Source organism: Mesoplodon mirus (genome assembly GCF_964341445.2).
Source record: "Mesoplodon mirus genome assembly, chromosome: 5".
Taxonomy (NCBI): domain Eukaryota; kingdom Metazoa; phylum Chordata; class Mammalia; order Artiodactyla; family Ziphiidae; genus Mesoplodon; species Mesoplodon mirus.
This window is the reverse complement of record NC_138980.1, coordinates 143,328,386-143,344,116: the sequence shown is the minus strand read 5'-3', so window position 1 is coordinate 143,344,116 and position 15,731 is coordinate 143,328,386. Positions and strand designations below refer to the sequence as shown.

At 36.5% G+C, this 15,731-nt stretch overlaps 1 protein-coding gene across 1 annotated transcript in view; it reads left to right on the top strand.

Moving 5' to 3' along the window:
* The window catches only part of NDUFS4 (NADH:ubiquinone oxidoreductase subunit S4), a 126,367-nt gene that overhangs the window by 40,707 nt on the left and 69,929 nt on the right, over nucleotides 1-15,731 (top strand). Inside the window, exon 2 of the mRNA XM_082623400.1 lies at nucleotides 14,274-14,352. Within this exon, the coding sequence (XP_082479526.1) occupies nucleotides 14,274-14,352 (79 nt within the window). The remainder of the gene's footprint in view (nucleotides 1-14,273; nucleotides 14,353-15,731) is intronic.

Genomic DNA, 15,731 nt, shown 5'->3' with positions numbered 1-15,731 from the left:
TATTAGTGAAATAATTCAAAATTATCAACTATTTTTATGCAATGCAATGGTCTGAAAAATCACAAAGGTGGTAATCGGTATTAAGTATGGTAGCAAAGTATTACTTAATTTTTATTCCATAGACACACACTAGAAGTTTATAAAAAGTGTATAATTAAAAAAAATATGCTACATGAGGCAATACAAATGAATAATCATATTAAAGTTTAACAGCTTCAATTTAGTCTTTTAAAAATTTGTAGAGACATGAGTGATTAATATACAGAGAGTACTTCTGCATGCATACATGGAGAGGCTTTCTCTAGGCAAAGCTATAAATCTTGGGCTTTGAGAAACTTTTGTTTGTATGTTTCTCTTTATTGGTAGTGTAAACCAGGGTTCAGCAGTTTCTTCACAAGGCGTAGTCTTTTTTTTTTTAATTGTAAAATATACATAACACAAAATTTACCATTTGAACCATTTTAAAGTGTAGTTCAGTGACATTAAGTACATTCATATTATTGTGAAACCGTCACCACCATATAGCCCTGGAACTTTTTGTCATCTTCCAAAACTGAAACTCTGTACCGGTTAAACAATAACTCGCCATTATCCTCTGCCACTAGCCCCTGGCACCCACCATTCTACTTTCTGTCTATGAATTTGACTACTTTCGGTACTTCATGTGAGTAGAAATCATGCAGTTTGTCCTTCTCTGACTGGCTTATTTCACTTAGCATTTCTTCAAGTTTCATCCCTGTTGTAGCATATGTCAAAGCTTTCTTGCTTTTCAAGGCTGAATAAAATTTCATTGTACATATATACCACATTGTTTTTAATCCATTTATCCACCAGTGGACACTTGATTTTTTTCACTTTTTGGCTACCGTCAATAATGCTGCTATTAACATTTGGTGAACAAATACCTAGTTGAGTCCCTGCTTTCAATTATTTTGGATAAATAGCCAAAGTAGAATTGCCTGATGATATGGTAATTCTATTTTTAATTTTTTGAGGAATTGTCATACTGTTTTCCATAACACCTACACCATTTTACATTCTAACTGGTGGTTTCAGTTTCTCCATATCCTTGCCAATACTTGCTCCTTTCTCCTCTCTCCCTCCCTTGCCCCTTTTGCCATCCTAATGAGTAAGATGTAGTATCTCTTGGTTTTGATTTACATTTCCTTCATAATTAGCGATGTTGAAGATCTTTTCGTGTGCTTATTGGTCATTTGTATACCTCCTTTGGAGAGATGTCTATTTAAGTCCTTTGTTCATTTTTGAATTGAGTTGGTTGTTGTTTTGTTGTTGAGTTTAACTAGTTCTCTATATATTCTGCATATACCTTGTCACATAAGTGATTTGCAAATATTTTCTCCAGACCATTTCTTTTCCTTACTAAATTACATTCCATTGTATGGTTCTACCACAGTTCACCAGTTTACCTATTGAAGATGACATCTTGGTGGTTTCCAGTTTTTGGCAATTATGAATAAAGCTGTGATAAACATTCTTGTGCAGATTTTGTGTGGACATATGATTTCAGTTCAATTGGGTAAACCCTAGTAACACAGTTGCTGGATTGTATGTTGAGAGTGTTTAGCTTGGTACAAAGCTGCCAAATTGTCTTCTAAAGTGGCTCTACATATCATTTTGCATTCCTACCAGCGTGAATGAGATGTCTTCTTGCTCCACATGCTTATCAGTATTTGGTGTCAGTTTTTTGGATTTTAGTTATTCTAATTACTATGTAGTGGCATCTCATTTTTGTCTTAATTTTCAATTCCCTGATGACATATGATGTTGAGGCACTTTCATATGCTTCTTTGCCATCTATATATCTTCTTTGGTGAGGTGTCTGTTCAGGTCTTTTGCTCCCTTTTGATTGGGTTTTCTTACTGTTGGAATTTTAAGAGTTCTTTATATATTGTAAATAAAAGTTATTTATCAGATATGTGTTTTGCAAATGTTTTCTCCCACTCTGTGCTTGTCTTTTCATTCCTTAAAGTGTCTTTCATGGCTTTCCTGGTGGTGCAGTGGTTAAGAATCCGCCTGCCAATGCAGGGGATACGGGTTCAAGCCCTGGTCCAGGAAGATCCCACATGCCGCGGAGCAACTAAGCCGGTGCGCCACAACTACTGAGTCCACATGCTGCAACTACTGAAGACCATGTGCCTAGAGCCCGTGCTCTGCAACAAGAGAAGCCACTGCAGTGAGAAGCCTGCGCACCACAACGAAGAGTGGCCCCCACTTACTGCAACTAGAGAAAGCCCGCATGTAGCAACGAAGACGCAGTGCAGCCAAAAATAAATAAATAAAATAAGTAAATTTATTATTTTATTTTATTTTATTTTATTTTTGCGGTACGCAGACCTCTCATTGTTGTGGCCTCTCCCGTTGCGGAGCACAGGCTCCGGACGCACAGGCTCAGCGGCCATGGCTCACGGGCCCAGCCGCTCCGCGGCATGTGGGATCTTCCTGGACCGGGGCATGAACCCATGTCCCTTGCATCGGCAGGCAGACTCTTAACCACTGCGCCACCAGGAAAGCCCAAGCAGAAGCTTTTAATTTTATTGAAGTGTAAGTCATCTATTTTTTCTTTCATGGATTGTGCTTTTGGTATTGTATATAAAAACTCAGCACCAAACCAAGGTCACCTAGACTTTTCTCTTATGTTCTAGAAGTTTGATAATTTTGTTTCCTACATTTAGATCTCTGATCTGGTTTTGAGTTAATTTTTGTAAAAGGTGTAAGGTCGGTGTGTAGATTCATTTTTTTTGCATGTGGCAGTGTTCCAGTTCCACTTATTAAAAAGATTGTCTTTTTTCCATTGGATTGCCTTTGCTTCTTTCCCAAAGGTCAGTTGACTGTATCTGAGTAGTCTATTTCTGTGCTGTCAGTTGTGTTTCACTGATCTATTTGTCTGTTCTTTTGCCAGTACTACATTGTTTTGATTACTGATGTGTGTAGTGAATCTGAGGTCAGTGTCAGTCCTCTGACTTTGTTATTCTTTTACAGTATCATGCTGACTATTTTGGGTCTTTTGTCCTTCTATATGAATTTAGAATCAGCTTTGTGATATCCTCAAAATAACATTTTGGATTCTTGATTTGGATGTGCTGGTCTGTAGATCAACTTGGGGAGGACTGACATCTTAACAATATTGAGTCTTCCTATCCATAAACATGGAATAGCCCTTCATTTATTAGATGTTTTGTGATTTCTTTCCTCAGAGTTTTTTAGTATTCTTCATATAGATGTTTTGTTAGACCTACCCCTATATGTTATGTATTTTTCGGTGCTAATGTAAATGATACTGTGTTTTTTGCTGGTTATATAGGAAAGCAGTTGACTTTTGTATGTTAACATTGTATCCTGCAAATTGCTATTACAATTACTTTTTAGTTCCAGGTGTTTTTTGGTCCATTCTTTTGGATTTTTCTATATAGACAATGATGTCATCTGCAAACTAGGACAGTTTAATGTGTTTCTTCCTAATAGGCATACTTTTCATTTCATTTTCTTGTTCTGTTGCTTTAGCTAGAACTTCTATACAATGTTTTTGTTTGTTTGTTCATTTGTTTTTTGCGGTACGCGGGCCTCTCACAGTTGTGGCCGCTCCGGACGCGCGGGCCCAGCGGCCATGGCTCACAGGCCCAGCTGCTTGGCAGCATGTTGGACCCTCCCGGACCGGGGCATGAACCAGTGTCCCCTGCATCGGCAGGCAGACTCCCAACCACTGTGCCACCAGGGAAGCTCCCTGCAGTAAGATTTGATTGCTGTTAGCATGGTATCAATATATCTTCTTCCATCTCTTTATGTTTAATCTGTCTGTGTCTTTATATTTAAAATGGGTTTCTTTCCGGAAGCATATAGTTCGGTCCTGGGTTTTTTTCATCACTGTGACATATTTTCTCTTCTAGTTGGTGTTTAGACCATTCTCATTAAAGGTGATTAGCAACATAGTTGGTATTAATGTCTACTATATTCATATCCTGTGCTTTACTCCTCCATTTTTGGGGGTTATTTTTGTCTTGATTCTTAAGAATCCTTTATTCTAGATATTAGTCTTTTATTTACTCTGTGTATTATACTTATTATCTCTGATATTTCCTTTAATTTAGTGTGTAGTGCCTTCTGTTGTTCAGAAGTTATTTTTCTTTCACAGTTTGTGGATATTGTGTCTTGATTAAAAAACTCTTGTGTTTTATCCAGTAATTACACACACAACACAATGTGTGTGTGTGTATTAATCCATCTGGAATTCCTTGGTGTATGCTGTAACTATTTTATAAGAGTATTGAAACATTTTTCTTCCGTGAAAGGATAGCCAGTTGTCTCAGTATCATTTATTGAATATTCTAGCTTTTCACCACTGATAAGTGAAATTGCACTTATATAGTAAATTTACAGATCTACGTAATTTGTTTTTTTTGTTTGTTTGTTTGCGGTACGCGGGCCTTTCACTGTTGTGGCCTTTCCCGTTGCGGAGCACAGGCTCCGGACGTGCAGGCTCAGCGGCCATGGTTCACGGTCCCAGCCGCTCTGTGGCATGTGGGATCTTCGTGGACTGGGGCACGAACCCATGTCCCCTGCATCGGCAGGTGGACTCTTAACCACCGCGCCACCAGGGAAGCCCAAATTACTGTAGCATATTAATTGGCAAGGCAAATCCTGCCTTATACAGGCATACCTTGTTTTATTGTGCTTCACTTTATTGTGCTTTGCAGGTACTGCATTTTTTTTTTTTTTACAAATTGAAGGTTTGTGGGAACCCTGTATTGAGTCTGTCAGCACCATTTTTCCAACAGCATTTGCTCATTTTGTGTCTCTGTCACTTCTGGTAATTCTCACAATATTTCAAACTCTTTTATTATTACATTTTTTATGGTGATCAGTGATCTTTGATTTACTATTGCAAAAAGATTATGATTTGCTGAAGGCTCAGATGATGGTTGCACTTTTTAGCAATAAAGTTATTTTAAAATAAAGGTATGTACTTTTTAAAAAAAAGATACAATGCTATTGCACACTTAATAGATCACAGTGTAGTATAAATATAACTATTATATGCTCTGGGAAACCAAAACATTTGTGACTTGCTTTATTGCTATATTTGCTTTATTGCAGTAGTCTGGAACTGAACCTGTAATATCTCTGAGGTATGCCTGTAATTGGTTTTCAAAATTTTCTTGGTTATTTTTGTGAATTTTTTCTTCCTGATAAGGATCATCTAATTTTATAAAAATTCTGCTAGGATGTTTATTATTAATATATTTAATCTGTTGATTAACAACTGACATCTTTATGGTAAATTAGCTTCCAGTTATTTACAAGACATGACAAAGTACAGCAACTCAATTCCTTCCTTTAAGGCGTTCCAAACCAGTAAAGTTATTCTTTAATGGCCAGTGTAGCTCAATGATTTGACCTTCCTAAATATGAACTTTTTAAAAAAAATTTTTAATTTATTTCTTTATTTATTTATTTTTGGCTGTGTTGGGTCTTCGTTTCTGTGCTAGGGCTTTCTCTAGTTGCGGCAAGCGGGGGCCACTCTTCATCGTGGTGTGCGGGGCTCTCACTGTCGCGGCCTTCTCTTGTTGCGGAGCACAGGCTCCAGACGCGCAGGCTCAGTAGCTGTGGCGCACGGGCTTAGTTGCTCCGCGGCATGTGATCTTCCCAGACCAGGGCTCGAACCCGTGTTCCCTGCATTGGCAGGCAGATTCTCAACAACTGCGCCACCAGGGAAGCCCCTAAATATGAACTTTTCACATGTATTTGTTGTTTTGTAATATAATTATCATCACCATGACATCTATATCTCTTATTCTCTTTGTTTTAAGCTCATGTATATTTATTTTGATATCCTGTTGGTATAAACTTGGGTATATTTCTTTCTCCTTTACATTTTCCATCATGCCCTCCAGTTTCTTTGTTACCACCCTGTGAAACCTTGCCCACATTCTCCTCCTTATTACTCTTCAGTTCCATTCCAAAGTCTGGTATGTGAGCATAATTCCTCTTATCCCTCTTGCACAAATCTCCTTAGTCTGTTGGATGACTCTCAAAGGATTACTTTAAGGTTTTAAGGTTTTGGCTTGAGCTGTGTCCAGAGGCACAACAGCTATAAGATCCTGCTACAAGTTCTACCTGGCTCAGAAGAAAGGGAAAATATCTATGAGCAGGATATTATAATTTTTACTGACTTGACCAGTTGAACATTTTAAGATAATATTAGGTAAAGATAAGAAGTTATTGCAATAAATCTGATTTAGAATTAAATAACTAATTTGTGAATAGATTATAAACTGTCATCACTGTTATTTCCACTGCATTAACTAAATTTATAGGATCTTTGCCTTTCCTTTTACTCTCTATATTTTCCCAGAATATTAAGATGGTCTCCTGACCTCCCATTTCTTTTCTTTTTTAAAAAATTATTTATTTATTTATTTATTTATTTATTTATTTAGGCTGCACTGGGTCTTCATTGCTGCGCATGGGCTTTCTCTAGTTGCGGCAAGCGGGGGCTACTCTTTTTTGCAGTGCAAGGGCTTCTCATTACAGTAGCTTCTCTCGTGGAGCACGGGCTCTAGGTGCATGGGCTTCAGTAGTTGTGGCATGTGGGCTCAGTAGTTGTGGCGCATGGCCTTAGCTGCTCTGCGGCATGTGGGATCTTCCCGGACCAGGGCTCGAACTCGTGTTCCCTGCATTGGCAGGTGGATTCTTAACCACTGCGCCACCAGGGAAGCCCTTGACCTCCCATCTTTATTTTTTCTGTTAACAATTAGTTCTTTCTTGCTTCTGTCTAGTGAGTACAGTGTGATGAAGACAGTTTAAATTTTCTCTATAGATTCAAGATTTTGAAGAGCTTTAAGATCATCAACTTGAAGGTGACTGACCCAAATATCAACATATTTTAAGCCTGAGATAGTTATTGTGGTACAAAGTATATGGATATATTATTATCTTATTATTTCTGCTAGAACTTCTAGTAATATTTCCTTATGTTTTAGTATGGAACTGAACACTTTCTGATTTAATGTGAATTTGGGTTAATTCAGTTTGCGGTAAATTGACAACAAGCATAATTGGTTTTAGTCAAAAGGCTGAGGATTCATTGATTCATTAATAATTTTTATAGGATTAGGAATTTTACTTTGTAAGTCCAGCAGATCATTTCTGGTCCCTAGAAGTTACTGGTTTAATTTTAATGTTTATAAAACCATATTCAGTTATTTGTAGGGATGTTTTTGTTATCTATAGTTGAACACAAACTACCCCAATATTCAGTTGCTTGAAACAGCAACAGTCATTTGTTTTACTCAGAAATCTGAAATTTGGGCAGGGCTTGGCAGGGAAGTTTATCTTTGCTGCAGGTAGTGTCTGCTGGGATGGCTCAACTTGGGCTAGAGGATTCATGTCTAATAGCTCACCCACTTGGCTAGCAAAGTGGTATTGGCTGTTGATTCCTCTTCACATGGGTCTTTGTGGGGCAGGCTGGACTTCCTCACAACATGGTGGCTGGGTTCCAAGAGACAGTATCCCAAGAAACAATGTTCTAAGAGACAAGAAGTGGAAACCATTAGTTTTTTAAGGTCTGAGCCTGGAAACACGCATAGCCTTACTTCCGTATTATATTGATCAAGGTGTCACAGGACTACATTCTAGGAATAGGGCACATAGACCTCCAGCCCCTCATGGGAAGGAGGAGTGTCAAAGGAATTTGGAGCCATGTTTTAAAACTGCTACAATAATATGGGAGTTTTACTATTCTTAGCTGATAAAGTTAATTTGCTTCAAGAGGAGAGTAGTGTTAGTACTTGGAGTCAGCAATATGATTCTTATTCAGATACTATTTTCTAGTGCAAATGATTTCTTTTTATCTTTTTACCATTAAGACTTTTTGAAGAGTATATTTTGAAGTATTAAAAACAGTATTTGCAAGACATCTATGTAGAAAACCACAAAACTTTGATGAAAAAAAATCAAAGAAGATCCTAATAAATATACATGGATAGGAAGATTCAATATTGTTAAAATGTCATTTCCTCCCAACTTGATGTATAGATTCAGCACAGTTCCAATCAAAACCCCAGCAAGCTCCTTTGTGGATGTCAAGAAACTGATTATATACTGGAAGGCAAAAGACCCAAAATATTCACTATAATAGTGAAGAAGAATAACAAAGAGGACTGACACTAACTGACTTCAAGATTTAGTATACAGCTGCAATAATCAAGACAGTGATCAGCAAATAAATCAATGGATAGAATTGATAGTCCAGAAATAGACTAGTCAAAGATAGGTAACTGATCTTGGAGGAAGGAGCAAGGGCAATCCAGTGGAGAAAAGATAATCTTTTTAATAAGTGGAACTGGAACATAACCACATGCCAAAAAAAAAAAAAAAAAAAAAAAAAAAGAATCTACACATTGACCTTACACCTTTCACAAAAATTAACTCAGAATGGATCATGGATCTAAATGTAAGACACAAAACTATCAAACTTCTAGAACATAATAACATAAGAGAAAATCTAGGTACCTTGGTTTGGTGCTGAGTTTTTAGATACAACATCAAAAACACCATCCATGAAAGAAAAATATAGATGAGTTGGACTTCATTAAAATTAAAAGCTTCTGCTCTTTGAAAGACACTTTAAGAGAAAGAAAAGCACAGAGTTGGAGACAATATTTGCAAAACACATCTGATAAATAATTTTTATCTACAATATACAAAGAATTCAAAATTCAACAATAAGGAAAAAAAATTCAATTTAAAAATAGGCAAAAGATCTGAACAGATACCTCACCAAAGGAGATATGTAAATGGAAAATAAGCATATGAAAAGGTGCCTCAACATCATATGTCATTAGGGAATTGAAAATTTAAACAACAATGAGATGCCACTACACACCTATTAAAATAGGTAAAATCCAAGAAACTGACAACACCAAACACTTGTGAGAATGAAGAGAACAGGAAGACTCATTTGTTGCTGGTGGGAATGCAAAATGGAACACCCACTTTGGGAGACAGTGTGGCAGTTTTTTACAAAGCTAAGCATAGTCTTAACATATAAGCCATGAGTTGTGTTCCTAGGTATTTACCCAAAGAGTTGCAAACTTATGTCCTCACAAAAACTGCATGTGAATATATTTAGCAGAAACAATCCAAATGTTCATCATGAAATTAATGGATAAACAAATGTGTATATGCTTTTGAAAATTGTAACTCCTTAGATTTTTAAAGAAAATCAGATTATGAGTTGAGTAGTTATTCCATAGCATTTTCATAGGGGATTATTAAAACAAACTAGAACTATAATCAGTTCCACTTATTAGAATCACATAGACTCTTCAGTAGAAAAAAAGAGGAACAAGTCCTCATTTTACACATTTACAAAAATGAAATCGAGATGCAGAGACGTTAAGTGATTTGCTCATAGACACAACAGTAAGTAGTAAAATTCAGAGTTAGAAATAAGATCTCTTAATATCCATTTCCAGGATACCTCATTGTCTTACAGGAAACATACAAAAAAACTAAATAGAATAAATTGTTTGTATACTCTAATAATAATTGATTAGTAACAGTCACAGCCCTCATAGTTTATCTTTTGGGCTCAGAATTAAGATTGACACTTAAGAAACTTGGAAATGTGAACAGACCAGTTAAAACAAATGGGTGGATAGCAAGGCAAGTTCATGAAGCAAACAAAATTTCTAAGTTTCTCAAAAATGGGTACTAGGGACTTCCCTGGTGGTCCAGTGGTAAAGAATCCACTTTCCAATGCAGGGGACATGGGTTTGATCCCTGGTCTGGGAATTAAGATCTCACATGCTGCAGGGCAACTAAGCTCATGCGCCACAACTACTGAGCTCATGCGCCTCAATGAGAGAGCCCACCTGCTGCAAGCTACAGAGCCCATGCGCCCTGGAGCCTGCACACTGCAACTAGAGAAGAGAAAACCCGCACGCCACAACTAGAGAGAAGACAGTGCGCCATAACGAAGAGCCTGTGCGTGGAGACAAAAGATCCCGCAGGCCTCAATGAAGATCCCGTGTGCTACAACTAAGACCCAATGTAGCCAAAAAAAAAAAAAAAGGGAAATAAATAGCAAAATAAAATTAGCATTTATTTACTAATCATTACATATTAGTCATTTCTGTATGTACACTTAACTTCCTAGTATTATGATGCATGACCCAATAAAATATGATTATTAATATTTGACTGTTGGCTGTTGCTAATAATGCTGCTATGAATATTACAAATATGTGTTTGAGTCCCTCCTTTCAGTTATTTTGGGTATATACCCATAAGTGGAATTGCTGGATCACATGTTAATTCTGTTTAGTTTTTTTTAGGAATTGCCATACTGTTTTCCACAGCAACTGCATTTTACATTCCCCCCAGCAATGCAGAAGCGTTCCAATTTCTCCATATTTCACCAATGCTTATTTTTTTGTAACCATCCTAATGGGTATGAAGTGATATCTCATTGTGGGTTTGACTTGCATTTCCCTAGTGATTAGTAATGTTGAGCATCTTTTCATGTGCTTATTGGTTATTTGTAGATCTTTAGATAAATGTGGCTTCAAATTCTTTTCCCATTTGTAATTGGGTTGTTTGTTTTTTTCTTGTTTGACTCCCTCCTTTGAAACTCATTATTCCTATGTACCAATTTATAGGAGCTCTTTTACCTTTTTTTTTTTTTTGGCCCTGTTGCACAGCTTGTGGGATAAAACCTGGGACCCCAGCCGTGAAAGCACTGAATCCTAACCACTGGACCGCCAGAGAATTCCCTACCTATTTTGAATATTGATCCTTTACTGTTTTGTGTTGTAAAGATTTCTTGTTTGTTACCTGTCTTATTCTTAATTTATCGTATTTTGGTTTAGAAGTTTTTTTGTAGTAGCTTCTGTCATTTTTTACTTTATGCTTTCTAGGTTTTATATTTTGTTTAGTAACGTTTTTATACTCTAATATGACTAAAAATATTTTCTTCCACCTCACTGTTGTGGTGTTCTGTACAGGCTAATAAACAAAAAGATATTTGCTATATAGTTCACATTTAATCTAAAATTAACTGTAGATTATATTTTGTAGGTATAATTAATTAAATGCTGCGTTCGTAACTGACTCTAGATCTCTGTTGCTACCTTAACTATCTAGAATTGGAGGAAAATTTTTCTCCACATCTGAGGGTTTTTTTTTTTGGCGGTACGCGGACCTCTCACTGTTGTGGCTTCTCCCATTATGGAGCACAGGCTCCGTATGCGCAGGCTCAGCGGCCATGGCTCACGGGCCCAGCCGCTCCACGTCATGTGGGATCCTCCCGGACCGGGGCATGAACCCATGTCCCTTGAGTCGGCAGGCTGACTCTCAACCACTGCGCCACCAGGGAAGCCCATGAGGTTTGTTTTTTAAGAATTGCTGTCTCTGTGTTTCAGGAGTAGCTACTTAGTACATGACTTAATATATATAACCCATATGCACATATATATACATATACCTATATACATTGTGTGTTTTTTACTTAGGCAAATTTTTCTGAAATAAATTATATGTGAATATATTGTTTCAAATACTAAATAAGAATTTCTACTTATAATTTCTTTGCATTCTAGCCTTTTTCTTACAAACTATTTTTATTTTTAACTCTCCTGGTTATATTATTTTACTTAACATCTTTGTCTTTTATTGTGTTGCATTTTACATACAGGCTGATAAAAATATAAGCATAATTTTGCATCTGTGTATTTGTTTATAATAGTTATCTGTTTACACAAAATGACATACAGCTTCATTCTTATGATTAGTTGGAGATCAATCTAAAATTATTAAAATATATCTACCATTAAAGTATATATACTTTAACATTTTAAAAAATTTACTTTGGGGGCTTCCCTGGTGGTGCAGTGGTTGAGAGTCTGCCTGCCGATGCAGGGAATACGGGTTCATGTCCCGGTCCAGGAAGATCCCACATGCCGTGGAGTGGCTGGGCCTGTGAGCCATGGCCGTTGAGCCTGCGCGTCTGGAGCCTGTGCTTCGCAGCGGGAGAGGCCATAGCAGTGAGAGGCCCGTGTACCGCCCAAAAAAAAAAAAAAAATTTACTTTGGGTTACAACTAATGCACAATAAGATTTTAACATACAATTTAAAAGAAAATTGTTTAAATCAATCAAACCTACTGTATAATTTTAAATTATACAGTTCGTGAATTACAGAGTTTTAATCTAATTTCCACTATTTTGATCTAACACTTCTATTCATTAGAGGAATTAGGTAGTTCCATTTTCTTGAAATATAGCTATATTTTCTTTTCCTTTTAAAATATTTATTTATTTATTTAATTTATTTGGCTGTGTCGGGTTTTAGTTGTGGCATGAGGGATCTTTCGTTGCAGTGTGTGGGCTTTGTGTGCAGAGTGGGGGCTCTAGAGCACGCGGGCTGAGTAGTTGTGGTGCGTGGGCTCTCTAGTTGTGGTGTGTGAACTCAGTAGTTGTGGCCCACTGGCTCTAGAGCACGTGGGCTCAGTGGTTGTGGTGTGTGGGCTTAGTTGCCCTGCGGTATGTGGGATCTTAGTTCCCCGACCAGGGATCGAAGCCGCGTCCCCTGCATTGGAAGGCAGATTCTTACCCACTGGACCGCGAGGGAAGTCCCTACATTTTCTAATACTTCTAATATTTCAAGTTTTCCTGAGTTCCCTTATCATTGCCTCACTTTTTTCTTGCAATATATGGATTTAGTTATAAATACTCAAAATGTTCTTATTGTCATATTATTGCTCTTAGTGATTTCCAGAGTAAATAGATTTTAAAAGGTACTTAATTATACTTCTTTAGTATTATAACAACTAGAACATATATTTTAACTGTTTGTATAAATAATTTAAAATAATATCCATCGGACTTCCCTGGTGGCGCAGTGGTTGAGAGTCCGCCTGCCGATGCAGGGGACATGGGTTCTTGCCCCGGTCCGGGAAGATCCCACATGCCGCGGAGCGGCTAGGCTCATGAGCCATGGCTGCTGAGCCTGCGAGTCCGGAGCCTGTGCTCCGCAGCGGGAGAGGCCACAACAGTGAGAGGCCCGCGTACCGCAAAAAAAAAAAAAAAAAAAAAAAAAAAAAATAAAATAAAATAATATCCATGTAGGTGTATTTTGTGTGGATATATTTCTGAGCAAGGTATTTATAGTGATAATGAATTGTATTAATTAGGGGAAATAATTGATATTTTAAAAAAATATATGTTCATGAAACAAAGCCTTTTGTATTATGAGTTATCTTTATGTTATTAGTAGGTAGATTTTCTATAAAGCTGTGTACAGTATAGCTATTGAAAGTTGAACATTTGGCATGAAGTTTTGCATGAATTATTGGTGATTATATTGCATTAAATAAAAGAATTGAATACTCTATATTCAGTTGGTTTGGAAACTCAAGTCAATTGTGTATACTAACTTACTTTCTAAAGAGAAATCTACGTAGGATGGTTTAATATTTTGGAAAATTCTAAAATGCGAAATTGTCACAATCATCGATGGCTATTGCATTCATTAGTATAAACTACAGTGTGTACATGAAATAAAAAAAATCTGTTAGCTTTTCATAATTTCCTTGGGGTGAGAGTGGGACCATGCTAATACAAAGGAGTTAGATTCTGTGCTGATTTTATTTCTGACTTAATATTTCTATTTCAGCTATTCAGACTTTATTCAATTCTGTGAATGGGTCACAGGATTAAACCAATAACATTGGTTTAAATGATCATGCAAATCATTCTTATTTAAACTTTTGTTTTGAAATTAGAGTGAAGGAACTTTTTGTTAACATTATATAATTAAATTCTACAACTTTTACTTTAGTCCATTAAGAATATGATGGAGATTTTTCTTTTTCTTTCTGATGCCATCATTTAGGAATCAGCATTCCAGAAGTGTTGATATAGCTTTGCATTTTTCTTCCTTGTAATGACAAACTAGCCAGTGTGCATTCATAGAGAGCAGAACAGTTCTTGTCACTGGCGGCCCTTCTATGACAGAGAGCCTATAGACTGCCATAAAGTACAGCCTGTTGTGAACTGTCAAGTGAGAGTCTGCCAAAAACTCAGCAGACAGAACTAATTGGGGAGAAAAAGGATTTTTGTGCCCTCTTCTACTTCTTTCTATTCCTTTTGTTTTATAAGACAGATAACTGTTAAAGTAGCTGGTTTCTGTAAGATTTGTCTGCCTCTCTTTTCTCATTGCATGGATCACTTTTTAACTTAAAGTCTTTCACTGCAGGTCGCTGAGCACTTCCACATGGAGGTTGGCACAGGACCAAACTCGAGACACGCAACTCATAACGGTTGATGAAAAATTGGTAAGAATTCTCTACTATACACTGCTAGGATTCTGCCTTCAGGGTTATTTTTGTACAACAGATTTTTCAGATGGTGTTCTGGGTTCTTCTAGGAAAAGTGTATATAAATTTTAAGAAGAAATAATCATTACAAAAAGATAATTTGTGTTAAGCATTTTACACAAATATTATATACAAACATTAAAATTACAAAAGGCTTCCATTTTTGTGGCATTTATAAGTAGAAATCAATATTTTTATTTTTGGAATGAATATATTATTTTTAATTTTCTCAGTTACACTCCTATTTAAGTTGTAAGAACTTACCAGTACTATCTAAAATTAAGTATATTGGGTTTTTCTGGAACCAATTATTGTAATTGTTACTGTGTATATATAGGTATGTGTACACACACACATCCTATTTCTTCATTATGCATGAGAGATTACAACTACCAATACATGAATAAGGTTCTTCTGTTAATCAGCAGCAGATAGAATTTTGGTAATCGTCACTTACAGAATTTTTCAGTGTGTGGTGTTACTTTAGATGCAACTTGTTATTTATGCTTATATTGTACAATGGCATAAATTTTGTAAAGTTTCTAAGACTTCTAGTAAAAATTTGTAATCATATAAACATGGTTTTCATTTTATATCTGGTTTACAATTATCAGATATACAGGTATGTTTCTTAACTACTCCCTTTCTAACTGTACATTCTTTTGTCACTTAATTTTGAACCTGTAAACATAATTTAAATAATGGGTCACACTTAAGTTTCTTTTTGCACCATTAAAGATACAAACAGATAAATAAATAGATAAGTACAGACAATTTGTAAGGCTGGTTATGCCTCAGACTGCTTGGTTTTGTCTTTAAATTATCTCTTAGATCTGCCTCCCGACCTTGCCATCATCCTAGTCAAGGCTACCATCATTTTTCACCTAGATTGCTGTAGTGTTTCTTAATTGATCTCCATAGATACTTTAATCTTCCTCTAATTCATTTTCCACAGATAACCAGAATAGTCTTTTAAAAATGCTGGTTGTGTCATCCTTTTGTGTAAAATCCTTTGCTGTTTTTTACTGACCTGAGAGTAAACATTAAAATCCTATCATGGCCTTTGAGGTCTTGTGTGATTTAACTCCTACCTTTCTAAGTTTATCTTGTGCCTCTGTCTTTTACACTCTGTGCTTCAGCCATACCAAGCCTGGAACTTGCTGTTCTTGTTTCCTGCTTCAGGGCATTCAGATTTCAGTTAATTATGCCCAGATGCTTTTTACCAATTCCCTAGCTCTTCATCCAGGTACCATCTACCTGTTCATCAAGTGTTAATCAAATGTCACTTGCTGGGAATTCCCTGATGGTCCAGTGGTTAGGACTCCATGCTTCCACTG